The following is a 27,030-nucleotide window of genomic DNA, read 5'->3' on the forward strand; positions in this document are numbered from 1 at the left end:
TTTACCAGAAAAGATTATTTAAACAGTTCAAACTACTTTCTTAACACTTGTAAATATTTTAATTAAACAAATATGCATTCACTCATTTTATTAAATTGTCATTTTTGGTAAAAAAACGAAAAGGATAATTGAGTGTTTCAAATAGACTGATGTACACAAAGGTTAACCGTGTAAAAAAATATTCGACCGCATGTCCTCGGCGCGGACCAGTGTGTTTCGAGAAATGTGCCGCAGATTCAGCATTGCATCCGATGAATTCAGGTATCATCAACGTTTTCAAGCATCATACCGCAGTCTTGGCTTTGGCTAAGACAGATTCGGGAAGGGGTCCCGTGGTCTTGAGATAAAGTGTGAAACCCTGTAAGGCGCAGGGGAGCACAGCGAACGCGATGGTTGGATCAGGTGAAGCGAGACCTGTCGGAGATCGGGTGTCTACATGGATGGGAGGCTGCAACCAAGGATCGAGCATTCTGGAGAATGAATGTTGACCGGGCCATGTCATACCGACGTGCTCTATCGTGAGCAGGCCAACAAGAGAAAGAGAGAGAGAGAGACTTAGATCAATAGTCATAGCAGCAACAATAAAGAAGAATTAATAGCATTTTCTTTCACTGGCATCTACTAAACAGAAACAATAATCAATTTCTTTTAAAATTTTCTTATTTGTTTACATTTTGTTTCCGATTCACTGTACGATACATTCGCTGGCCTACGTTTAACAAGTACAAGGAAGGATTTCCATTTCTAAATTTACATTGTCCCAGACCGACAGATATACTGGGTACTGCTGCTGCTTCTGCTGCTGCCCTTTTCCTCTTCCTGGAGCACACCTTATTGATTCATGTTGTATACTACTTGCACGTTGTACCACGTGCAACCTTCTTATAGTGATACTACTCGCCTAGCCTTTTATAGCTAAAAAGTAAGTTTATTCCTTATAAAGTAATTACGTTCATTACCTTTGTGTATTCCATTGCTTGTTTCTTTAGCGCATTTCTTTTTTTTCAGAATTGGTCATTTTTTAAATGTAGAAGATTTGTCTGTTGAATCGATTCGCCTCCTGTTTTTTGCATATTTGTTTGTAAACGAACTTTAAGCCGATGGTCTCTATCTTAGGCGATAGATGGTACTGTAAATGCTTAGTTAAGCTTTCTAAGACCTACCTATGTACATACATACTCGAGCAATGGTGCGAGTTTCTTTGAAAATCAGTTTGCTGAGAGAAATCTACATTTACTCCATGCGCTTAGCCACCACTTCAAGCGATATCATTCTACTTTAAATTGTCACATCAAATGCTACTCATTTCAGTACAAACTGCTCCTTTTCTACAAATCCCTTGTGTACACTGGACGAAAGATAGACTAATCAGTTCTACCTACACCGTAGACAAGAAGCAATAATCGGGAGAAAATTATAATTCTTACAACTTAACAACTGCCTCAAGTGACGATGGATAAAATAAATTAATTGTTTGTTTTGTTTCCCGATCGCCCGTTTCTCGAGCGCGCTCGGATAGCAAATAGAATTCAATCTTTCGCTTCCACTTATCATTCCTCTACAATCCAATATTGTTGCCTAACGTTAGCTTGTAAACAGATGCTTAAACAGTTACCCTACAGCTATATTTACATTGCCCACCCACAGCACAGCAGCGAGCTTACGGTGCAGCTTGCTGTTGTCCGTCCGCGGGAGCGACCGTCGCCTTCATGAGATTTACTCGCGCCACAATTTTCAGTGCCGGGCCGAGCTTCATATCCATCGTGCTGACGAGATGGTTCTCCTTCAGCAGCAACAAAGCCTGACCGTCGATCTCCTGGTTGACGAAATCTTCCGCATAATCCGAACAGCCGGGCAGTCCCCGAATAAACTCGCCCACATCGTTTACCGTCCAACGTAGGATGGAGGACGCTTCCTCGGAATTTGCTGCAGCGGCAGCGGCAGCAGCTGCAGCAGCCGCCACTGCTACGGGCGTCGCTGGGGAGGCCGGAACGTCGGCAATCAACATTGCAGCCGGTGCTTGCGCTTGTCCCATACCGGCAGCGGCGGGCTGTAGCAGACCCTGCTGCTGCTGCTGCTGTTGAAGCTGTAGGAGTTGCTGCTGTGCCAGCGCACCGGTTGGCAGTACGGCGGCCTGCATCTGTTGTTGCTGCTGCTGTTGTTGTTCCATTTCTAGCTTCATGGTGGGGAGCACTCCTCCAACGGCCGGTGCCAGCATCGGTGAGGCGGCCAACGGACCGAGCGGAAGAGTGCCAAGCGTAGGATCCACTCCTTGCACTACAACACCACCGGCCGGGTTGGTGGCGACACCGATCATACCGTTGATGGAACCGACAACTGAAGTGTCCATTGCCGTTGTCATCGGTGCGGTTGGGGTTGGTGGGGCCATACCATTGCTACTGGGCGGAAGCATCAAGCTTCCAGGAGCACCGGCCGTTCCATTCTGCACCGGCGACGATACCTGATCCGGCGAGCCTTGCTTAGCGGAGCGCGCACAAGCCGCACTGCAGAATCGTTTCCGCTTCATCTTGTTGCGCATTTCCGCCTTGCCGCATACCTCACAATTGCCCATATCGCTGGTTTGATTTGATGGCGAGAGCGGACTATTGCCCTCATTGGTGGATCGTTTTTCTGCGGAGCAAGAAGAAAGAGACGCTGATTAGAAAATCACATTCTGCAGATAAAACAGAAAACCGAAGGCTCGAGTCGCTCGAGAACGTATACTCACTCGGAGGCTCATCGGAGCTGTCTCGCTCCGGATAGCGCTGCCGCTGGACCACGAACGGTTCGTTCGCTTCCTGTATCACGAAACCCTCGATGACGTGCGTCAGCACGTTCGGTTTGATCGTCGCCTTCGGGATGCCGCCCTTATCGGCGCTGCTCGCCGTCTTCGGTGGCAATCCGCCGCCGGTCGAGCCGGTGGAAGCGGTCGTCACGCAGGACGTTGCAGTCGAGCCAGACGACGACGACACCACGCTGCCGTTCGTTGAGAGCAAACCGTTCGAGCCAATGTTGCTGACCGGTATTGCTGACGTGCCCGTTACTGTGGCAATCGCCGTCGTAGCCATTGTGGATGATGCGGTAGTGGAGGTGGCACTGCTCAGTGCACCACCACCACCCGTCGTTACCGTGGTGGTCGTGGTGTTGGTCGAGGAACTGGAGGCCGTTGCCACCGAGGCAGTAGCTGCCGTGGACTCTTTTGCCGCATCCTCTGCCGCACTTGCTGGCGTGGTAGCGGTTGTGGAGTTCACCGACGCGGTGGCGGCGCTGCTGCTGACTCCCGCACCGCTGCTCACAGTCGTAATGGAGGTGGGGGCATTGGAGGCAAATGCGGACGATACTGCGGATGCGATCGACGACGGGGTGAGATCTCCACTGGTTCCGTTCGCGTTGCTCACGGTGGTCGCGGTACCGGGAGCAGGTGTAGTGTCCATCGGCGTGCTGGCGGTGCCGTTCAATTGCGCATCGGTTGCGCTGCTATCCGTGGCCGGTGTGCCAGTGGTCAGTGCTGATTGATCCGAATCTAAAAAGGTGAGAAAAGACAACACATTAATATCGTGTTTATTAGGTCGTTCATACAAAATATGGAAGTATGATATGAGAGCATTTATGCGACCAAACTCCAAATTAACATCTATCAAGTAAATTAAAACAACAAAAAGCGATCAACTCGACCGGTGCTCCACGAGTACCGGCACGGTTGGCACATTTTAGGTCAATTAACACTCGGCCGAAACTCGTCTATTGACACAACGGTTCGTTTGGTTGTTGGGCCAGTCTAACACACACTAATAGGTCCAGTTTCAGCATCCAAAGCATCGTCACAAACAGTTACGCATACAGTGTCTTTAAACCTACATTTTATTTTTCCGCTACACGTGCTCACGAGGCAAAGGCTTTCTACTTAATACTCACACAGGTGTTGTATGTAGCGCCTATCGTGTTTAAAGAGCGAACCAAAAGCACATCAACAAACTGGCCGAACGACAGGCAAACGCACATGTGTTTCTCCTGTCGCAAAACGCACCTTTCCATCATTGACTAACGCCACACTCCCATCGTTTAGATTCGCGTATTGTTCGATTCCTAAACCGTTTCCAGTACAGTGCACCCAACTGGTATATGCGTACTGCAATCAACTGTCAGCACAGCAATGATGCTACCGTGATTCATCTTCTTTCCCCGCTAACCGTCGTCACACTTTCGAACCAGCCTGGCGGGGGCACGTGCTGTACAGGCAGGCCAGGCAGACAGGCAGGAAAGAGCAACTCAACAACCCACCCCACTCCAACCCTTAGTTACTTCCACTCACCCCCCAGCCAGTTGTGTCAAAACACTCACGCAAACAACATCGATGGAGCCGTCGTTACAGAGCGTTGCGCACTACCACATGCTCACTTCGCGTTGCTATAGACACGCACACACATCCACAGCGCCCTAGAAAAAACACCCTTCAGGACCTTTCGCGCACCACGCTGTTGCCGTCTCCACCACTACCACCACACCACACCAATGCAGCAATGCTCGTTGGTACACGCTAATGCTCAATATATCGATCAGTGTGTCATTTGATGCACAAGCATCGACCGGCACCCGGTACACCCGGTTGGGTGTTGTGGCCTTGAAACCATGCACACGCCACCGTAGAGCACACGCCGCACTGCACTCACTGGTGGTACACTACTTTTCGCTGCCGCTTGAACGATGGAAAAGAATACACTCAATCGGGCACTGAGCGAAAATGTCAAAACATCCTTCGTGTTGGCTCCATGCTTTTTTTCGTTTTTTTGTTTTTGTTTCATTCAACAATTGTTAATGGTCCACAACCAAAGCTGGCAGTCACGAAATAGCCACAACACATCGGTGATACGGGCACTATCTAAATCCTTTCTCTCCACACACAATCGCGGCATTCACTGAAGAAATAGATAAAGATATGTGTTATATGTCAACCGGAGAACCGAACGACACACTGGAGGCACCACTCGCGCACAACTGACGCTACGCTCTCTCGCTCGAATCCGACCAATGTCAAGTTCAGCAAGCGCCAACAAACGCCAACAAACCAATACACACGGCATAATATCTTTGCGAAAATAACCATTCACTCACACCGGATCGCTGCCGACCGAGGTATGTGTTGTTTATGAATGTGTGCAATAGCCGCGCACTGGGAACCCACCCCTCGCGCCCATGTTGCCTCCCCCCTCTCAGGTGATGCCGCCAATGTTTTCGCGTTCGCACGTTTGTCTAATCCGCGTGACCATACCCACCATACCATACCATACCATGCGGTGCCCCATTCGTCAAACCACCATACCACCACGCGCCAAACGTGTTACGGGGTAAATGAGATGTCGTTGACAGGTCGGATGAGGGGAGCAGTGGCTTCTACTTTGGAGCAGTTCGAGTTGGTGGAATTCCATGCTACTAATTGATCGTTATCAATCAATCAAACGTATCATGATCACTTTGTAACGAAATAAACTAACTGAAATGTGGTTAAGCGCACTAATAAATTTTACATTAATTTGTTTCCGCGAGTTCAAAGCGCAACCTACCGACACACAACCGGCAACACGTCTAGTAAAAGAATGGAGACCAGGGTTGCGTTTTTCAACAGCCAATGCGAAGCCGAGGGCACAACAGCACATGCTTCGTTCCACGAAACCGTGTAGCATTAAATTGGTTGATGATTTTCAAACGATATTTGACTTCCGGACAGAGTAACGTTCTTCCGTTCTCTCTAACACAATCCAACGCCCGTGGTGCTGCTGCCTGCTCGCCCGCTGCACCAAGTAGTGTACGAGTGTGCGAATAATTATTCAAACTCAAAAGCCGCACGCAAGAGAGACACAGCTACACGGCCGGTCTCACTGGACCACCATCACTCCACGAACCAAAAAACGCGACTGTTGTATGATCGCTGTAGCCGTCAGTGTGTTGCCTTCTTCTTAATGCGCGATACAAACACACATTCGGAGTTCATCGTACGGCGAAATTAATGGCAACAAACACAAAGACACACGCCGGCCCGAAAGGGAGTGTGAATTAGAAACATTGGTTTTTGCAACAACCGGCAGCAGAGAGAGGGAACAAAAACCTCTCCAGTTCGGCAACCACACATTTACATGATGCGCAAACAATGCGGGCGGGCGAGCGGTAAGCACCGGCTATTGAAACGCTAAATTTGCATAAGGCGCATATATTGGAAAGGTTAGCAAATTAATGGGATACCACGCTGACATCCAGAAAATAATTCTAATTGCGTAAAAGCAACCGTTTCAAAATGCTTACGTGAACATTCCACTGATTTATCTCTCACTCATTAAGTAATGCTCTTTCAGTACGTACCTTTTCCACTGGTTTCATTCGTGGATAGCTTTTCCTTCGCCGATGCGTCCATCGATGCAGCGGTCATCCCTGCTGGAAGTTGCTGAGGGCCTTGTGGTGACTGGAACATACCCAACTTAACGCCACCGACGGTTTGCTGCGGCGAGCCCATTAGACCGCCCTGTGCCATCGAGGTCGGGATCTTTCCGCCCACCGCCATCATGCTCATGGCCGTCGAGGTGGCCGGCGAGCCGGGCAGCGTTACGTTGCCAACCGCTCCGCCCGCGATCGGTGATCCTCCGAGCATTGCCAACGGGCCGGCACTACCGCCGGCAGCGGCAGCCGCAGCTAGTGCGTTCATGTTGTCCAACAGTTGCTGCTGTTGGATCTGCTTCTGGGGCGTGGAGAGCTGCTGCAGCTGGTGCATTGCCACGCTGATCGCTTTCGGGTCCGTGTCCTTGCTAGCGTTGAGGAGAGCATTTGCAGGGCCTGCATTACCACCGGCACCACCGGACGCAACCAGCGTTGCCTGCTGCTGGCCGAGGGAAGCGGTAGTCGTAATGGCACCGGAAGAGATCGATGAAATCATTCCCGAGCTAATGATCGATGCGACGGACATCGGAGCAGCAGACAGAGACGTCATGGCCACGATCGGGTTCTGGCCGGACTGGTGTACGGTCGAGCTGGGCATCGACGAAACCAAAATCTGCGAATGGTGCTGTTGCTGGTTCGATTGCAACGCTCCTGCAGCCACAACGTTCGTTGCGGCTACGTTTGATTGATGAATGGGTGAAATGGTGGCACCATTGCTGGTCACTACGATTGGATTGCCGGCCATGCTGGTGATGGACACCGGCAGCAGACTACGATCAATCTGCAGTGGCTGTCCACCTTGAGATACGATGGTGGCGCGATCAGCACCACCCGGCTGTCCCATCGAGGCTGCCATTATCATCTGCGCTGCCGCATTGGCAGCTGCACCACCCTGCTTTCCAGCCTGGCCATTTGCCGCCTGCTGGTTCGCAAGCTGCTGAAGCGCATTTTGCTGCGCTTGCTGAACTTGTTGCTGCTGCTGTTGCTGCTGCTGAACCTGTTGCTGCTGCTGTTGTTGCTGCTGCTGCTGCTGTTGCTGCTGCTGCTGCTGTTGAGCTTGCTGCTGTGCTTGCTGTACCTGCTGTTGCTGCAGCAAAGCTTCGGAGGAAACGTTTATCATCATGCCCGGTTGGTTCGGTTGGCCCTGCTGGAATACCAGCTGGTGGACGATGTTGCCCTGCTGCCCGCCACCAGCCGTGGCCGTCTGCACTAGTTGGCCCTGCTGGGCGGCATTAGTGAGCAGCTGCGCTTGGTTTGCTTGCCCGGCTACGGCGGCCTGTTGAAGGATTTGCTGTTGCAGCTGCTGAATTTGTTGCTGCTGGGCAGCCGCTTGCTGCTGTGCTTGCTGATGCTGAGCTTGATGCTGCTGCTGCTGCTGCTGCATCATTTGCTGCTGATAAATAGCCTACGGGAGAAGCAAAGGAAATGGTTAAAAGGCAATCCACACGCAGTCGTTCGCAGTCGAGGCATCGTACCTGTTGCTGTAGCAAAATGTGTTGATTGTTAGTCTGCTGCTGCTGTTGCTGAGCCGATTTAAGCTGCTGCTGGAGCTGCAACTGTTGATGCTGCTGCTGCTGCTTGCTATCACCCATCAGAGGCATATTCAGCACTGCCGGGCTTAGTGCTGTTCCCGTGTTCATCAGCACCATTCTGGAAGGAAGAACAATTGCAAAAACAATTCGTTAGAATCTTATATGTCCGACCGTGCAGTGATGGAGCATGATTTTACTTACTTTCCACTGCTTGTAACAACTTGCTGTATTTGCGGCTGAGCGGTCGGCTGTTGGGCTGTGTTTTGGCCGAGTTTTTGCGGCGTTGTCGGACCCGTGCCGAGCTCGGTCTTTATAATCGGTGCCGATGGGCGCACCATCGGCTGTTTGGTGCGCATCTTCGTCCCAGCCTTGTTCAGCAGACTCTGCTGTGCTTGGGCCGTTTGAGTCGACACCGACGGACGGATGGGCGATGCACCCTGCGGTAGTATCTGAGGCCGTTGACCTTGCTTCGTACCAAGCGCTCCACCGAGAGTCTTCTGTCCCTGTAGTCCCGTGCCCACGCCTCCCGTTCCGATCGACTGGGCGGTTGCTACACCTGCAGCACCTAGCGTTCCTGCCTGTCCTACGGTACCTCCCGGTCCCGTAGCATTCGTTTGGGCTCCCGTTTGCTGCTGTTGCTGCTGTTGCTGCGTTACTTGCTGTGGTGATTGTGTGATCGCACAGGGCAGTGCAAGAGTTTCTATGGATGGAAGAAAATGACAAAAAAATGAAAATGCAATCGATGTCATACAGACGACTTATAGTAATGATGAGCAGCACACGCTCCGTCACACTACTTACGATTATGCGTCTGGGGTGCCTGCTGCAGCGTTTGCTGGGTGCTCGGGAAAAACACGTTCGGTGTGCCGTCCGGGTTGGTGCCGCGTATGATGATTGAGTTAACTAGCCCGTTCGGGGTGGACCAAATCTGCCCCGGCAGCGGCCACTGGGTTGAAAACTGCATCTGCTGAGCACCCTGCTGCTGCAGCGGACTGAGCAGCTGGGCCGTTGGCATCGGTCCCTGCGACACCTGTACACATTGCTGGCCGGCCGCCGCGGCAGCTTGTTGCTGCGTCAGGGCGGCTAGGTTCTGTTGCTGGGTGGCATTGGTCGCGCCGGTCAGGCCCGCCGCCGTACCAAGCTTCTGCAGCTGCACTTTCTGCCCAGGCGAGGCACCAGCAACGGTGGCGGCAACAGCGTTCTGTAGCGCTTTTTGGATGTCTTGCTGGTGGGCAGTAGTGCCCGGCTTATTTCCCGTAGCGCCGGCCGCAGCCACTGCCGACTGGGCTGCCGTCGCACTGAGCGCCGGGAGCAGGTTCTGCGTCTGTGCCTGGGGCTGCGAGTTTACCACGCTAACCGGGGAAAAGAACGTGAACGGACCGTTAAAGTTGCCGGCGCCGGTCGTACCTATCACCTGCTTGCCGGTGGTCGTCGTCAGCATCTGCGGCTGCTGGAAGGGTTTCGAGGTGATCAGCTGAAACTGCTGCTGACCGGCGAGCGGGGGGAAAACCGTCAGCGGCTGCGTGCCGTACAGCTGCTGTAGGTACTGCGCATTCGGAATCGGCTGCTGTACCACCATACGGCCGTGCGGCCAATCGGTGGATGAGATCTGCTGTCCCGTGGCCATCGCTTGCAGCGGTGCCATGTTGTTAAGGGCTGCGGCTGCCGCCGCCGCAGACTGTTGCTGCTGTTGTTGCTGCTGCTGCTGTTGATGCTGTTGCTGGGCGGCCTGCTGCTGCTGCTGCAGTGTTTGGGCATGGTGTGGGCTTTGGGGCGGCGCCACACCGCTCGCCTCCGCCAGCACCTGCATTTGTTGCTGTTGTGCTTGCTGTTGCTGTTGCTGTATCTGTTGCTGCTGCTGTTGCTGCTGTTGTTGCTGCTGTTGTTGCTGCTGCTGTTGATGATCGACACCGGCCGTACCGGATTGCCCGGTCGGCGTTGGTGCGTACTCTTGCTTCACTTGTATCGTACCGCCATAGGCCTGGATTTGCTGGTACTGGAACAGTTGCTCCTGGGACAGCTGCAAGGGCACTGTGGCCTGCTGCGCCACCTGCGCTGGGCTCTGGGATTTCTCCAGCGTGTCGGGAAGAAAGTCGTACGGTTCGTCGAACGTGATGCCCGCCTTCTCGGCAAGCGTTTCCAGACACTTTAGCGACGATCCGTTGTTACCTTCGGCGTGCGGTGCAACCGTGCCGCTACCAGTGAGGACGATCGTTGGCGATCCGATGGTACGCACCGAGGATGGTGACGAATGATGCAAACCCGATAGCGAATGCACCGGTAGCACCGATATTTGGGGGCTGCTGCTCGGATCACCACCGACGACGGTAGAGCCGACCGAAGTTATCGATTGATGGGGTGATAGTGCGCTCGGTGCGGTACAGGCGGCGGCGGGTGATTGAGCTCCTGCTTTGATGATCGGATTCCACGGCAGCTCGATGGTTATGATCTGCGGCGCCGATTCACTGACGCTCGTCGTAACGTTGTTCGATTGGTTTGTGTAAGCAACGTGTGCGTTACTGGTGTCTCCGCTTGTCTCTTGATTTTGGGATTTTGCGAGCCTTCCTTTTTGTTTTGTCGGCGCCTGGTTTTGCTCTGGATTGTGCAGCTGTCGCTTAAGATTGTCGTAATGTTCAGATCTGTAAGGTGGAAAAGATGAAGGAAAAACATTGTAGTGAAGTTGCCAACACAAAGTTAAAGGTATTTGTAGAATGAAATATGAGTGAAACGACTTTGACATATTATTTGAGACACCACATGAGCCGAATTGTGAAAGACAATTTCAAGGATTGTATAAGAAATTAGTTAAAAATAGAACAGTTCTTTTCTACACATAGGCGGAAATATCTCTTATAATTTAAAATAAAAACTACAAAACCCCACTCATCTGATGGAATCTAACAATGAAAGGGCATCTCATTCTGACATGTGCAATGGTCTACAACCGGTTCCTTACGGAGGTAGGAAAAACCTTCAATTCATCCTGACGTAGGGACGGGCGGACCATCCCTTAATCGGATTGCTGTTCATCTTATTTTAATGAAACGAAGTTATTCCGAGCTCCAATATATTTACCGTCTCCCCCGACACACACACGCACACAAACAGAACACATGGAAGCACTATGGGCAAGAGAGGGTGGTCGAGTTGACGCAATTCTCGTGCTTGCCCTTCGCTCACACAGTTTTTGTGAAGCGTTCTCCCGCTGGTGCGAATATACGAGAAGAGCTGAATAATACAGTTCAAGAAGAGCAATTCTCGAACCAAAAGTGCTAGCCTTCGACGAGAGAGAATGCTCGGTTCAATATGGTGGTTGAAAATCCGATTATATCGGGATGGAAAAGGCCAGATACTAAGCCAGAATCGAAGGGGGAAATATTCATATCTGTGCAACTCTTTCCTGCTTATCGAGTGTTTAACAGTAAACATCTGTCAATTAATTTGCATTATTTCTGATATACATTTAACAGTATTTAATGTCAATTTGAAATAAATTTCTAAACCACCCATAAGAAGTTTTACCACTTGCGAATAAACAGACTATCGATGTACCCCATTTATCGGACGAGTTGTTCAACAGCAAACCTAACACAGTGTCGTAAACTTCACAAACTGCCATAAAATTGCTATCCCATCGATTCTAATTCAATTCGCACGACGTCCACACATATTTTCCTAAGTGCTGGTGAGGCGAGGCTATAAAAAAGAAACAACGATTTTCCAAACTATTGAATCCCGCTACCAAACAACGCTGCCCGGTTAGTTGTGTGTTTCTATTGGGGAGGAACATCACCATGTCCTCTCCGGCACCAGAGCCCCAATTGAATTACTCAGCTCTCCGCCGGGGGGCCGTCAGTCAGTCGTGTACAGAGTAATAAAAATTCAACAGGTTGGTAGATAAAATTAGAAACAAGCGGAACGGACCAACTCCATCGGAACATCGGAACCAAATCGTCCAACTAATGGTTGTGTTCGACTAATGCAGCGACGAAGAAGCGAAACACATATCACTGTTAACACAACAGGAACATCATTCATACATTTAACAGTACCAAATATTAAAAAGACAAAAATAAAGCATCCTCCTGCTAAATTCACACCCCAACGACAAAACACATCCAATGGATCCATCCATCAATAGCAGGTGCTGGTGATGAGAGCAATGTCACAGCACAAACGAAAGGATTACGCGGGTAAATCCCAGGGAAAAAAGAGATTGAAATTGGTTGTTTCCTTAGGTTCGTCGTTTTTGGTCAGTACGTTAGTTGGAAATCTGTGAGCAGGGGACCAGAAAAAGTCATCCGTTTTTAGTCCTGGAACATCGATCGAAACATAGCAGAGTAGCATACAAAGATACAAACAGCTAGAAAGCAAATATAACTTTCCAGACTGTTGTAGTTCGTTTAGCTTCTAACCTTGTGATTGTGATGTCCTCTTTTTAGTTTCTATTATGTTTTGTTTTGTCAAATACGCTTCTGTGTTGTTGTGTTTTGTTACTTCTTTCACTTCAGCTATCGTTTTGTCATGCTGGACAAGTTGATTCTTCCGTAACAAACTGAAATCGTTCAGTCGTGTTTGTTTATAAAGCTTGTGTCTATTTCTTTTTCCCCCAAACCAAGTTTATGGCTGTCCTTACACTCATTTTTATGCACTTTTTGCGTAGGTTCAATAAAGTTCTCTTCCCAATTAAAATACCATGCGGTTTAGAGGTTGCTGCGGTCATTACAATGTGTGATTGATATTAGAAAACCATCATGAGCTTCATAGCATGGCCGAGCGAGTTCGGAGAAGATGAAAGATATAATCAACTGCCGACCGTTTGCACTTCGTATCTGTCCAAAAAAAAGGCCATCACAAGCCTGTACCTTGGAAGAGTACTAAACCTCAATTGCACAAATACCAATCTTCATGCAAAAAGGAACCGCAACACCGTCTCTCCTGATAAACCCTCATTCAGAGGTTTAGGAGATATGGTCAAAACGCACGCACCACAACAACCTTACCACACCACTGGACAACATCATTCCAAAAGCATGCCTCTCTATTGAACATTCAGAAACTAACGTGTGCTGCATGCGTCCCAAAAACTGACGAACGAACGAACACGAGCAGTTTCGAGTACGACCCCCCAGAGTACGATAGAGTGATGCTGGAGAGCTGTTGCCCACCGTGTGACAACAAGAACGCGCTCCCCGTTCGTTGTGCAAATGTTGTGCGTTGGTCAGACACATGCTGGTCTGGAATGCTGGAGGAGCTACTACTGCAAACCAAACGACGAATCGAAGATCTGGTACAGCATGCATGCGAACGTGAAAGATGATTGATTCTAGTGTTTGAATCGTATATGTGAACGAACGATACGAAAACTCCCGGGCAGTGTGTTTGGTAGTGTTCCACCACCACCCACTACCGAGAGTGGATGATGATGGAATTGGAGGGAGCGTTGGATTTCATAACAAACCCAGACAACATCGTACCGTCGATTTGAATGGAGTTAAAGCCATGGAGAGTATATACCGGAAAATGAAATTCAATTCTCCTCCACTACATCACTTTCAGAGCTCGTTTCAAACATTTTAAAGATAGGTACACACAAGTGGGTGAACAACATGCATAAAACAGGCATTAGACGTCCATGCTTCTACCGATCGCATCGGAACATGACAACTGCACTCACGCACCACCGTGCTTTCATAAACCCATGGCATGTCAGCAGCAAAACGAACCTAACAAAACAAAAAGTTACATCTTTTCGTAGAAACATTTGCCACCAACCACGATGATACGGGTGATACAACCCTCTTCTCTTCTCGCCGGCGATGGAATGTTTGCGAACCAAAAACTAAATCCACTTTACCAGGAAGTCATTCTGCACCGGCTGCTGGCCATTGTATGCTCCACCGACAACGTCAATCACACTCCTGTCGGCCAGGGAACAATTTGTGTCGATTGCTGCCGAGACGTATCCGCGCAAAAGGGCCATTTCCATAAGGGAAGCTAATTATCTTTCATTATTTTTTTTTCTATAATAATTACAAAACATCACAAACAACATGGAAAGGTTTTAGAAAATAATTCTTCAAAATGCAAATTTGCAATATTTTCCCGAGAAGAAGAAGTAAACAGCTCTCGACTGACCTCGACTGGACCATTATATAGCGGGTGAGGTGCAATAAACATGTTGGTGCATTTATTAAGCCTCTTCCTTTGCGCAGCTGCAGTCTTTTGCGTCCTCTCAGGTACAATGGCGTATAACGCCTTCGCTCGAGCGCAGCGCTGTCATAAAAAGTAAAACTTTCATACATGGAAATAAAATGTGTACGGCTCTGATGCTCCATCCAACCCTGCAGCCGAACCGGAGACACTGCCGGGTGTCCGTGCACATTGAGACAAAATAGCAAATGGTCAATAATTTAATATTAAAAAAAAAACAAATCCTAAACTAATGTAATGAAGTTGAGTTTAAAAAAAATAAAGATGTTATCTTCCCTCTTTTCCAATAAAAAAAAACGCAATTTTTAGCCACGATCATGCCCACTGTACGAATTCTTCATCTCGCCGCGTTTTCTGCCGACATTATCTTTCAATACAAAATTTATGTCCACCATTCGTTCGTTCACGGTGCCATTGATGGACGGGATCAGTGAGGAGATCACACCCAGCGAGGCACACATGGCAAACCCAAAACGCTGAGATCGGTTGTAACCGACAGTAAGGGGCACACACCACCAACAGCAACTGTGACGAATGCTGTGCGCACCACCAACCTGTGCCTCTCTGCGCTATGCCATAAATCAGCCACAGGCTGGATCGTCCATCGATTGCGAAAAAACGGCTCTTCTATTGTGTGCGATCACCGAAGAACACCGCGATCAACGCGTTAGTGCAACGGAGAAGGTTGGTTGGTTGTTGGTCTTCTGCAATTAATCGTGCTAATATGCCCTCAGTCAGCGGCAGCAAAACACAGCTCCCCAAGCGAAGAACTAATCCACAAACAGGTTTTACCAAAAGCTATAAAATTTTGCGCGAAGCTCGTCATTTTAACACTCATCACACACACACACCCACCCCGCTCGGTCGGAGTGGACAACAATAAACAGCATCTGGGCATGCAATAATGACTCCCATTCCCTCACAGAGGGCAAAACGTTTGTAACGCTTGCTTGCCTTAACGTGTAAGAAATGGTTTTTACCACACCTGACCGTTGTTCAGTGCCGCACACATCCATCACATGATCGAACAACGGGAGATGTATTGCTTGCGCCCTGTACATGCACCAGAGCGGCCGAAACCAACCACCAATGGAAGAAAAAAAGCTTCGCGATAAAGCGGAGAGACGAAAGGATTTGAATGACTTTTAGGTTCCAAACTCTGCCGAGGGCCGGGGTGTTTTGTCGAGCAAACGTAGTACAAGATGGAACCATTAGTTCAAGTGCATTTTTGCTTTATAAAGCTCGCTTTGTATCGCTTGCATTGGTGCGTGATCCTCGCGTAGAACACGGCTCGAACGAAGAGTTCGCAAACGTTGAACGTTCGTAAAGAACAGAGTTGAGAGTGACATGGTTTTATTGAAATGGACAGTATTATGAAACACCTACTCTCGATTTGTATTAGTGTAGCAAAACATGAAATTAAAATTTGACCTCCTTCGAAAGTGAGGAAGCTTTGTTTTTATTTTAATTCTATATAACATGGACCAATAAAGGAAATAAAACACGAAATACGAGTGGTCTGCTCAAGCCTGCTTAACAACACCATTCAACAGATGCTAATTCCTTATATTAAAAGTTAGGATTAATTGACCAAATTGTTCGTTATCTAGTTCGAAGTGAGTTCTTTCGCAGTGCCCCCATCTTAATCCCTTGATGTAACATCGTGAAACAAACAGGCACTCGGACACACCTAAAAGCGTTGATGAACGGCCCATTGATGGTGCATAATTACCCTCTTCCCCCATCCAATCCCCATCTCCCATTGGATTGCGCGCTATGGGACTTTCTCTCTATTGGCTAGCGCAACGCATTCTTCACCCTTGTCAGGGGTTTTAAGCCTTTCGGCACGCAGAACCGTAACCGCAGTTCCAGGCGCGCGCACACACACACACACACACAAAGAAGCAGCCAACCCTTTAAACATTACGCACCACACACGCGTCGTCCACAAATTGCCTTCTTGCGACCCTTTCGAAAGATCCTTTTTCCCTCGATGTTGTTTGATTTTGGGGAAAAGAGAACAGAAAGAGTCACACACCAAAAAAACGGACGCTAGAACACAAACCCCTGGGATAAAACTGGAACCGACCGGGTACGTCCTGGCGAATCGGTAGCCAAAAATGGGGGATTGGGATAAGGGCACGGCAGCCAAAAAACAACGGCATGTTGCTGCTGCTGCTGCTGCTGCTGCATGATTCTGCTGCTGTTTTAGCTTTTATTCAATTCAACCCCATATACACATGTGCGTGTGAGAGAGTCTGCTTTCCCTTTTCTATCTCACATTAGTGCGCGGGACGGCGCACGGTACCGGAAAAAGCAAACGGAAAATGTTGTGTGCACATTTTCCTCGAACGCATCCATCACCGGGACACATACGCACACACGACTTGCTAACAAAAAAAAAGAGGCAGTACGAATCGCGCACACACACACACGCACGGCACCCCACCATGTTGCTGTTGTTATCGACTGCTGATAGACAACAACAAAAAGCCGTACCCGAAAACCCCTGCTTGCTTGCTTGTTCGCTGATTCTGGGGGACGAACACTGCACTGTAGAACGAAAACGGTAAGAAGATGGCTCTGGCTCAATCTCACAAAGCAGGCTGGGAGTTCTCTTCGGGAGGTTTTGAAAAACGCACACCACACTTCGAACCCGAACTGCATGTGATGGGGACGCACCGTCTGCTTTCTAGCGCAAAAAAAAAACGCGCAAAGAGAGAGAGAGCACGCAAAAAACGCTGCAATAAAAACAGCATCCCACACACATGTATGCGCACAGAGGGACAGAAAAAAAGGTAAATGAAAATGGGGAGGAAAATGCATTTTGTTCAATCTCTTTTTTCTTTCTTTCCTGTCGTTCTTTCTACTGCTGTTTACTGTGGACTTTTTTTACTACTCCAGTTAGAATTTGGCCGTATGGGGTGGTCCCCTACTAACAGATCAAAATGAGGGGAAAGAAGCAACCGGGAAACAACGGTTCAAAAAAAAAAACCCAAATTTGGGATGCCTTGAGCCATAGATTTTTTTACCCTGCACCACCTATTGGTCCGTTCCCTGTTCGCTGAACCCTTTCCCTCTCTCTCTCGGTAGCTTTGCGCTGCCGCTGGCTTTCTTCTCACCTTGCAACCCCATCGTCTGTACGCGTGCCCGACCTACGTATGTGTACAACAAGCCAGCTGTGCTGATGCGTTACTTCCGGTTAGTTCCGTCCAGATCTGATTGCCGAGCGCATCCCACCCAACCCTCCTCCTCTGAATCTGCTTTTTTTACCACTTTCTTCTTCACCTTCCTTCCTCTACACGCGACGCACCTCTCCTTCAGTCAAACAGGAGGTTTTTTTTGCCAATTTTTCACACACCAAATCGCACACAAACGTGCACACGCGATAAACGTCGCTTGTTGTAGGGTTGTAGCAGCAGCTGGAGGAAATTTTTAAACTAGACAAAGCAGAAAAAGCCTTTCATCCAAAAAAACACACACTCAAAACACCTCCCACCGGGAGGAAAAATGGAAAAGCGTTCAAGAGAGCACTTATCTGCGCCGCCACTCACACACGCTCACACACCCGATACGTCAGACATTCACTTTGCCACTTGTTCCCGGTGTTACGTGTGTGTGTGTGCGATTGAGAAAAATTTGATAAATTGCTTCGAAAATCATCCATAAGTGAGCACACCACGACCACCTTTTGTTCCTTCACTTTTCCCTAATTTTTAGTTCAAACAGAACCAAAGCCTGCCCTAGGTCGGTGGTGCTGGGACGATGGATGGATTTATGCTCAGCTAGACCGAGAGGTTTGGTGCTAGAGTTCGTTTGCTACCGATTGATGGATAAAGGCAGGAATTTTCAATTTATCACACACATGATAGTAGCGAAGCGTTACGATAAAATGGCAAAACACGGCCCAGAGGATGGAAACGAGAGGAATCATGCCTTCTCTATCGGGAAACGTTTTATGTTCACATTCTTCACGGTTCGATTCACGGCACTGGGCGGGAGGAGGAGGTTGCATATTGCAAGTGGCATGCGAAAGCATGACGAGGATGATGATGATTGTCTTTAAATGTTTATGTATTTATAATTTATTGTCCCTCTCCCAAGCTTTGCCCGTTTGGGAATGGGTGAGTGCTAATCGTTGATGTGTGTTGTTTATTTTATTGATGGAGCAAATAAACGCTGTGAATGGCGGTGAGTGGGTGTGGGTGCGTGCGTTTTTGCAGCTCTAAGGTCCGGTGATGCATGTTTTTAGCATGAATACAATTTTATGAGTAATCTTTGTGCAAAATGTGCAATTCAGTGACGCGAAAAATATATCCGTACTGTAATTGACACATGTTATTGTTCAGTGTGCAGCAGCAGTAGCGGTTGGATAGTGTATGGAAAACGTTAAAAAAATAAATGGTTTTCTATGAAGCAAGCATTCTGCACTGATACAGAGTGTTTAGTTCAGTAAATCCAAAATTCGAAGGGACGAAACAATGACCTTACACAAGAGATCATTCATGACGGAATTGCTTGCTCTTAAAATAAACCATTACCTTCAAGAGCTTCCAACAAATATTACATTATTCTTAAAACTCTGGAATTCGACGCCTTTTTGGATTAGAGAAAATGTGTGAAGCCAACAACGAACAGCACGAACAAGACATAAATGTCCCTTCGATAGCTCGAATACTATCGAATTATTGAGCAATCAGGAGACCCTTTCTTTGCTGTTGCTTCCCGTTCTTCGCCATCCAAATCGGGTCCCCGCCGTCCAAGTGACACCGTCCCCAGACACCAATATTTGAAGCCGCGCTTCAAACGCTTGAACCAATAAACCCGCGCACCCGTATACCAGAACAGGCGTAAACAAATGACCCGTCAAGATTTACGGGCAGTATTTTATTTCTTTCGTTCCTGCCTGTTTCTTTACCCAAAGCTGTTTTTGTTGCCCATTTTTTTTCGAAACAGGCAAGTTCTATGTTCGCTCTCCACTTGTTTTACTCCCTTTGTTCCCGAATAGAGTTGTCCTCCAACTCGCAAGCTCCAACCGCATGAGCAACACGAAAGCAATAAGATGGTGGTGTGTCATGGGTGGAAGGTGATTAACTCACGCTTAGATTCGAAAGTTAATATGCTAATTATTCTTGGTACCGAGGCTCGTTCCCCGCGGATCGTTCTATCCCTTTCGAGCGGGTGAGCGCATTGGCTCTTCGATTTCAATGCCAGCCAATGTGTGCACGTGTTCAGTGGCTTGTGAAATGAAACATCCGCGTAATACGATGTGACACGATGTTACGGTGGGATGGGATGCGAAAAAAACAACTTTGTCATTATGCGAAAGGCACAACGGGATGTAATCTTCGAGACAGTTCAATCCAAGAATCTACTCTTTTTTTAGACAACACCTAATTGAGAATTAATATTATACATTAGAGCAATCCTATAATTCAGTACAGTCCTATAACAAAGGGAAAGACGATACAAAAGCAATGTTGGTTGTAGTGCCAAAAAAGACAACTGATGACTTTAACGTTTCTATCTCCTTTCCAGTATTTGTATTTGTCTAATATTCATAGCATGATACAAGGATCGTGTGGATACTTTTCATCCTTTTTATCCGGCAACGATTTTATTCTCCATCAAGCAGCAGAAAAAGCGTACATTGGCGTGATCAATAGGAAAGCTTAGAATGGCAAAATCCAAGACACAATGGCTGAACAGGGCGTCAAGCTCTTTCGTCCACAAATCTCTTATAGATTGTGTATAACGGGTACACAAAAAAACAACTAAAAACTATGTGCTAGAAATGTAGTTAAACAAGAGAGTTGTTCTCCCCGCCGAAACCACACTGTTAATCACATAAGATACTAAACACGGTCGGAGAGAGAAACAAAAAGGCGCCCGACCGACCAGTTTTCGAAGGTTCCATGACCGGTACACGAATGTGCTATAACCGTCTTTGCGCGAAAATTAAGAAGCATCCTCTGGCAAATGCTCGTCTCCTGTTCCTTCGATATTCTCTTACTCTCTATTTCTGCATCTCTCTTTCGCTCCCACTCCCCAAAATTGCTCACAATTGAAGCTTCCTGTGCGACGCATCCAAGTCTCCAGACGACGAGCCAACTTTCGGGGTTTCGGGGTAGGCAGGCAAAAAACGGCGCCTAAGCCAGTGGCAAAGCTTCCCTCCTTAGCATGCCCAAGGTCCACCCCATCATGCACACCACATTACCATGTGTATAGAGAGCTGCGCACAACTGCAAGTGAACCGAGTAAAATATTACAGCGTGTCTGTGAGATAGTCACGCTGGTCTATACTTTGTGAAGAGTATAATGAAATTTACATCCTTCCAATTTTGGCACTATCTCTCCACATGCAGTGGGGTTTTTTCCATTTCTGAACCCTCAAATCGTGTAGAAAGAAGAAAAAACCCGAACTCCATTTCATTTCCTTTTCAGTAACTAACTTCCCTTTTTGCTTTTCTATTTCCTTTGCCGCGCTCGAACACGAACAGTGGAGGTGAAATATTTTTTCGCCGCACTGTGTCTACACCAACAACACCTTTCGGAGGCGGGCGGGGGCTGCAGGAGAAGACTTTTTTCATTCTATTGAACAAAGTTTTATTTTCTCATAAATCTTAGAGTATACTCCGACCACTGAAAAAGTGCGATGAGAAAGTGCTTTTATCCTACAAACTTTGCTGGTGCGGCTAGCGATGTACACAGCGCCGGGTACTCGCTACATAAAAGCTGGAACCCGGTACATGTATTCGGTACATGGGTTCGGCGCAGTTTAGTGTACCACAGCCGCGTAACCATAGTGAACGAAGAAAGTATGTATATAAAGTGCGTAAGGGTGGGAGATAGAGAGACGCAAACTAGAACACTGGCACTCTTTTTCGCTCTTTCTTTCTCCCTCGTTCTCGCTATGTATTTTCCACAGCCACAAAACATCCTTCCATTTGGCTGAATCGAAGCAACCCAACCGAACGAACACACACATATGCTTGCTTTTCCCACGACAAAAAAGGGGAGCAGCCACCCTTACCATACGAAGAAAGAAGACATGCTCCCGAGAGGGAGCAAGGCTACGGGAGAGCGCGCATGTGCCACACACAGACACAGGACGATAAGAACTAAGCGAACTCGCTGGTTCGCTGGAGAAGGCTACTAAACACTATCGTAAATGAGTATTTGCCGGGATGGGAAATGGGAAAATAGCTTTCCCTTTCTCGCGGCCAGCAGCTAGCAGCTTTCTCTTACGGCGCCAAGCCTTTTTTTTTTTTGAGCTAACCAGCATTAGCGGTAGCACAGTGGTAATATATTGTCCCGGTCTGAAGGATAGAGATGGGGTTTGTTTTTTTTTTTTCAACCCAGCATAATCCGTATTTGTGCTGAGAAAAGGTTTTTGTTCGAAATGCTTCCAGAAATTAATGAAAATGGATTGCTCATACCCATACATTCTGTGAGTATAATGACATTTGTAATTATGTAGCTAGCTAAAATGTATGAAATAAATGAACGAAGTACAAAGTATGTATAAAGTGTTGAATAAATCGCCGGCACTGGTCTTAAACCTGTGATCTTCTTAGGAATGCTGGTTTGGAAAATTCCCTGCAAATTGATTTAATAACCAAAACCCGAAACTAAACGTTCCACTTCAAACACTTTTGGGTTTACATCCGATACTCTTGTCTAAAGGACCCTGGGGTGTTGCTTAAGCATAACTGCTCATATCGAAGGGACACCAAAGACGATCGTGAAAGGGTGGCATTGATGATTTGAGTGTCAAGTAATCCCGGAAAGGAGACACAATTCTACTTCTCTACTTAACAGCTAAAGTGGCTTATTCGCATTTAATCATCACACTAAACTTTACACAAAGAGTAATTTTCCAATAATTAAATTTACCTCCTTCTGGTGTAATTGATACTGAAATGGTAAAAGATAAAATGTCCTCACAAAAGCGCCATAAAGTATCGTATAACATCAACATTTCTACGAACGCAAACCCTTCCAACTGTTTGGCTTGACGGAGAGGACCGAAAATATTTCACCCAAGCAACATCCCAAGGGTTTGCGAAAAGGTTCGATGTCCTTTTACGGATGGGGGACCCATCACCCATCGGCTGCGTGGTTTTGTTTTGCTCTCCTGCCGCGTTCCCGTCCCAGTGCTACTCTACTTTCCTTTCCAATTCTCATTGTTAGATATCTCTTTCTCTCTCACTCGCACTCCATCTATCCAAACATCTCTTTCTACCTGTCATATTACCTGAGCGAATGTTACTTTGTCTCTCTCTCTCTCTTTCATGCTATCTATTTCGTTGCTATCCTTGGCCTGTAAGGAAATTGTTCACTCCAAGGGAAACGCAACTTCCACGCTCCAGCAAGCTCTCTCCTATACTCCATAAAACTGTTTTCTTCTGGAGTACACAGGCACACACGCCAAATATCATGCTCTCGATATTTGTTTCATTCATACGGCCCCATACTACCGAATATGTTGCTGCGCCGATGTCGCTCCATTACCATTGTTTGCCACTCAACATCGACACCAGTGGAGGCTTCCTCGAGGGACAAATGCAGCTCCAAAACGTCTTGCCTTACCAAAAGACAACAAGATCACCCGACTTTCCCCCGGTCAAGTGTGCATCCACAGCGGTGCGTATGTGTGTGTGTATGTTGATATGCATCGTTTGCGCAGCCCGGTAGCTGTTCTGAAGCATTTGTTATTTACCGGTTGATCTATTGCTGCATGTTCTTATCGTGTAATGGCAAAAAAACTTATTTGAAAAAAGATTTGAAAGTTCACATGAAAATAACAATGGATAAAAAATATATTTCCGAAAATACATCAGGTAATGGGAAAAGTGATTACACTTCATATATTTAGTCGTAAGAATTCATCGACAGTGAAAAAACCACCCATGACGAATGTTTGTGAAACTACAAAACAAAGATGTTGGTTGTTTAACACATCTTGAATAACAGTAACGCCCGTCATGTCTTTCCATTTTCAAAAACTCTCGCCGAAGAACGTAGAGTAAAACAAAATGACCAGTGCAATTTAACAAGCGCCTACATGCAACGATAAACAAACCCCGCGATGCATCGAAGCATACGCACGCGGGTGCCGCAAGATAAAGGCGCAAACATGCAATGCGAGTGAAGCCCAAAGTGAAGAAAATTTGACAGATGTAAAACCGGCACATCCCACCAGAAGTGTCGATGAAGACGTGCGCCTGCCCAAGGAGGGCGTACACGCATTCCCGCGGAAGCCTTCGCCGAGCCCCCTCCCCCCTCCCACCCCGTGTAGTCAGCACACACCTCACCAATCCGTGTGAGGGCACGAGGTCAAACCACACGCGATAAAGCGACATAAGCGGGAGCAGTAGCAACGGCGGCGGCGGCGGCGGCGGTGGCAGTTGTATTGCCCCGAAACCGGTTTTCTGGCTTTGTTGAACGGGCTCAATTCCTGGAGCATGGTTCGCTCTCTGACCCCGCCAACTGCAACTGCCGCCCCGACGCAGCACATGTGTGTGTGTTAGTGTGTTGAAGCAGAAAGGCAAACATTTCCGATGCGCCGTTGCTCTCTCGCTCTCGCCAGCTGCTGCTGCTGCTCATCGCACGTAAAGGCGCTGTACACGCACACCAACTCTCCCCACAAAACCTGTTCACATTTTGCAGCCTCCACGCTGGGCTAGGCCCATCACCACCTTGAGGGTTTGAGCATTGAAAAAGGGGGGCACCCCTACCAAGGAGAAGCAAACGACCAACCGTGGAGAGTGAGCAACGAGAGTGCAAGAGCAAGGAAACAGGTCGCGGCCGGGTTGTACCGAACAACCTCGTGGTGTAGAATTAAAACGGTCGCCGCTTCCAGGGATGTGGTGGTGTTTTGATTTTTTTTCTCTCCTACACCCATCCCGCGGACGGGCAAAAATGGACGGCGGGATCTTGTATCGCGAAACACTCGCACAAAAGATTTTGCAATGCAAGAGAGACAGAGAGAGAGCGAGACAGCAGCACGCACGAACAACCAAGCGAGCGAGCAAGCACGACGAACTGCACACCAGTGGAACAGCACGCGGAGCAATGGGGAAGCAGGCAGGCAATAAAAATGGTCTTTACCTCCTCGACGACATCGTCGCCTACTATACGTTGGAGCACAGGCACCGTGCGCCGGACACAACAAAAATAACCTCCGTTTTGTGCAACCACAAGGAGAGAAAGAGCAAGCGAACCGTGCGCCTGCTGTGGTGCGAGAGAGCGAGAAGAGAGCGCACAAATATGCACATGTTGCCGGCCAAACAGGATGAGAAGGGAATAAACGATGGAAGCCCTTTCCACGGGACACAAAACTGGTTGGACGGGTTGGTGGTTTGCTCGGGTCTGTCGTGTTGTTTGGCGGTCTCCCTTCCCATCATTCCACACCTTCTAACGGCACCCCCACTGCCTCCCGCTCCAACAAAATGATACCCGAGCAGGGATCAGGTTTCGCCGCACTACGAACAAAAACCGCGCGTCGACCCATCACACGCCTTTGGGAGAGGGGAAATGTACGTGAAAGTATTGGTAGTAGAACAACATTAAACCATAAACACACACACACACACGCACGCATACCACACAAACAAGAGAGGCAACACATTTCCGAGCTGTATCCTCACACTCGAGGAAGGAGTGGATTGTTTGTGGGGTGATATGAGGGGGAGAGAGAGACTTCGCTCGGTATTTATTGCACTCCATCAAAAGGGACATACAAACGGCTCGGGCCTGCAGCAGAACATGTGTGATTTGCCTTACGTCCGGCTGTGTCCTACTCTCAGCCGATGTGGGGAAAGATCTCCCGGACAATCGAGGGCGAGCTGGAGCAGACCTGCGGAGGAGGAGGTTGATCAACACGACCACCGCCCGAGCCCGAGCAAACACTTCGATGGAAAAGGGCACACACATTTTTATTACACCAAATAGTGTATCCTTCTACGCGAAACCACCCAGCGCGCAGGGCACTGTCAAGCCGGTAACGCTAGCGAGAACGAGACAAACTCAAAGAACCATCGAGCGAGACCGAACCAAAGCACAGTAAACCGCACACAAGCGAGATGCAAACCGTGCTCGAGCCAACCGTGTGGCCGTGTGGTGGCGGCGGTGCCTTCGCCTTCGTCCGAAATAAGGGATGCAAGGGCACGAATGACACCGAAAGGTGAGCGCAGAATATTTGAATGCGTTAAAATAAATGGTACAAAAACATAATCGAAACACAATGTGAAAGCGAAAGAAAAGAAACTGGGGCAATGTTAACGAAATGATACAAATGATAAAATTATTCAAAATAATAAATACCTTTTAGTATAAAAGCTGGACCCACGAGGGCGATCCATTTTGAACGAACTAAACATAATAAACTTAATTCAACGCTCGTAATAAGGACACAAAAGGCACGTCTCATCAAGCGCGTGTGCAACACTCCGCAGAGACACAACTGATGATAACTGATAAAAGCACACACACACGCATACAAACGCACACTGTCGCTAGAGTGATGGATGCAGACACACACACCGTTTGTTACGCACGTTCGGAAACAAAAGCTTAGTTTTTTTTGTAAGTGAAATTGCAAACGAAAATCAACACAAACAAAAGCAGCAGCCCAAGGCAACGTAACAACGCACCGCGCAGCTGGTAAGGTTACCACGCGAAACAGCAGTCACATCCATCAACGCAATCGCAATAATGCCAAAGGGGGGGAATAAGGCTTTGCTGTACCTTATTGATCCTTTTCTATTCCATTGAGCGAGTGAGCGATACCCCCCCGTTCGTTGGTTCAGTTTTCGGTGTACGGTGAAGTGTGTTGACAATGTTGAAACGGGGCCCGCGCCGTGTCTGCTCGCTCGCTACTTCTGGGCCAGGGCTCACACACTTGAATGCATCCTTTTGGAAGTGTGATCGATCGAAGCGTTACGCGACGTTACGGTGCCGTTATGATCCAACCATTCGATGGCTGCTGTTGCTGGTGTGCGATGCGTCAATTCTCGCTTTCCGAGAATAAATAAACAACAAAACAGCAATGCCCAGACTCTTCCCGGTACGTCCGTTTGACGGATAAACTCTTTGCAGGGCTGCTACTACTACTACTGATGTATGCTGTTGATCGCGAACCAATCGATTGCTTGTGTTACAACAATTACCACAAAAACACAAGCACACCGCCACACACACCTCACTTCATTGTTGTTAGTTTGACCTGATTTTGGCGTCTGTGCTTGAATACAGGGGCCAACCACTTTCACTAAACGGTAATCCACACACACACAACAACTCACGCCCCACGGTTTTGGGGCAACACACTCTAATTAATCCTTCGCCGACGCGACAAGAACAAACACGCTTTGTGTACAACACAGAGTACGCCCGGACTGGAGCTCGCCTACTCTTCACAGCGCGGCCGAGAGATTTCGTGCAGATCGCAAGGAACGAAACAAGCTGACTGATTCATGCGACGGCCCGTCCATTGTACGGACGGCATTCGCTTTCCGTGAATGCTGCTTCAATACAACCCAACACCACCACGGCACAGGCCAGTGTGTGAGTGTGCGAGCGCACGTTTTTATGACTGCTCACTCTTTTATGGTGTGTGTGTGCGTATGACGAGAGCGCGTGCTGGTGTTGTCAGTGTTTCTTTTCTTTTTTTTTTGCTTTTACTCTTGCTCTCCCTCTTCCTCTTCCCCAGAGCACCGTTTAAATTTCCAAGCACCCGCGCGCAGCACAACTCCACAGCACCACCATTATTCTCTTTCTCTTTCTTGCTGTCCAGCTTTGCGACCCACACTCACCATTTCTGCTCATTTACTCCCTCTCTCTCTCTCCCGTCAAA

At 48.1% G+C, this 27,030-nt stretch overlaps 1 protein-coding gene across 1 annotated transcript; it reads right to left on the bottom strand.

Annotated features, from left to right (window-relative positions):
• Positions 1-642: 642 nt before the first annotated feature.
• Positions 643-27,030, bottom strand: LOC120953294 (polyhomeotic-proximal chromatin protein). Its single transcript, XM_040373097.2, has 7 exons — positions 25,500-27,030; positions 8,760-10,597; positions 8,160-8,658; positions 7,902-8,076; positions 6,355-7,831; positions 2,729-3,523; positions 643-2,631 (listed from the first exon to the last, which is right to left on the bottom strand). The coding sequence occupies exons 1-7, from the start codon at positions 25,553-25,555 to the stop codon at positions 1,661-1,663; spliced, it is 5,811 nt and encodes a 1,936-aa protein (XP_040229031.2). The 5' UTR covers positions 25,556-27,030; the 3' UTR covers positions 643-1,660.

The sequence above is a fragment of the Anopheles coluzzii genome, chromosome 2 (assembly GCF_943734685.1).
Source record: "Anopheles coluzzii chromosome 2, AcolN3, whole genome shotgun sequence".
In the NCBI taxonomy this organism is placed as follows: Eukaryota; Metazoa; Arthropoda; class Insecta; order Diptera; family Culicidae; genus Anopheles; species Anopheles coluzzii.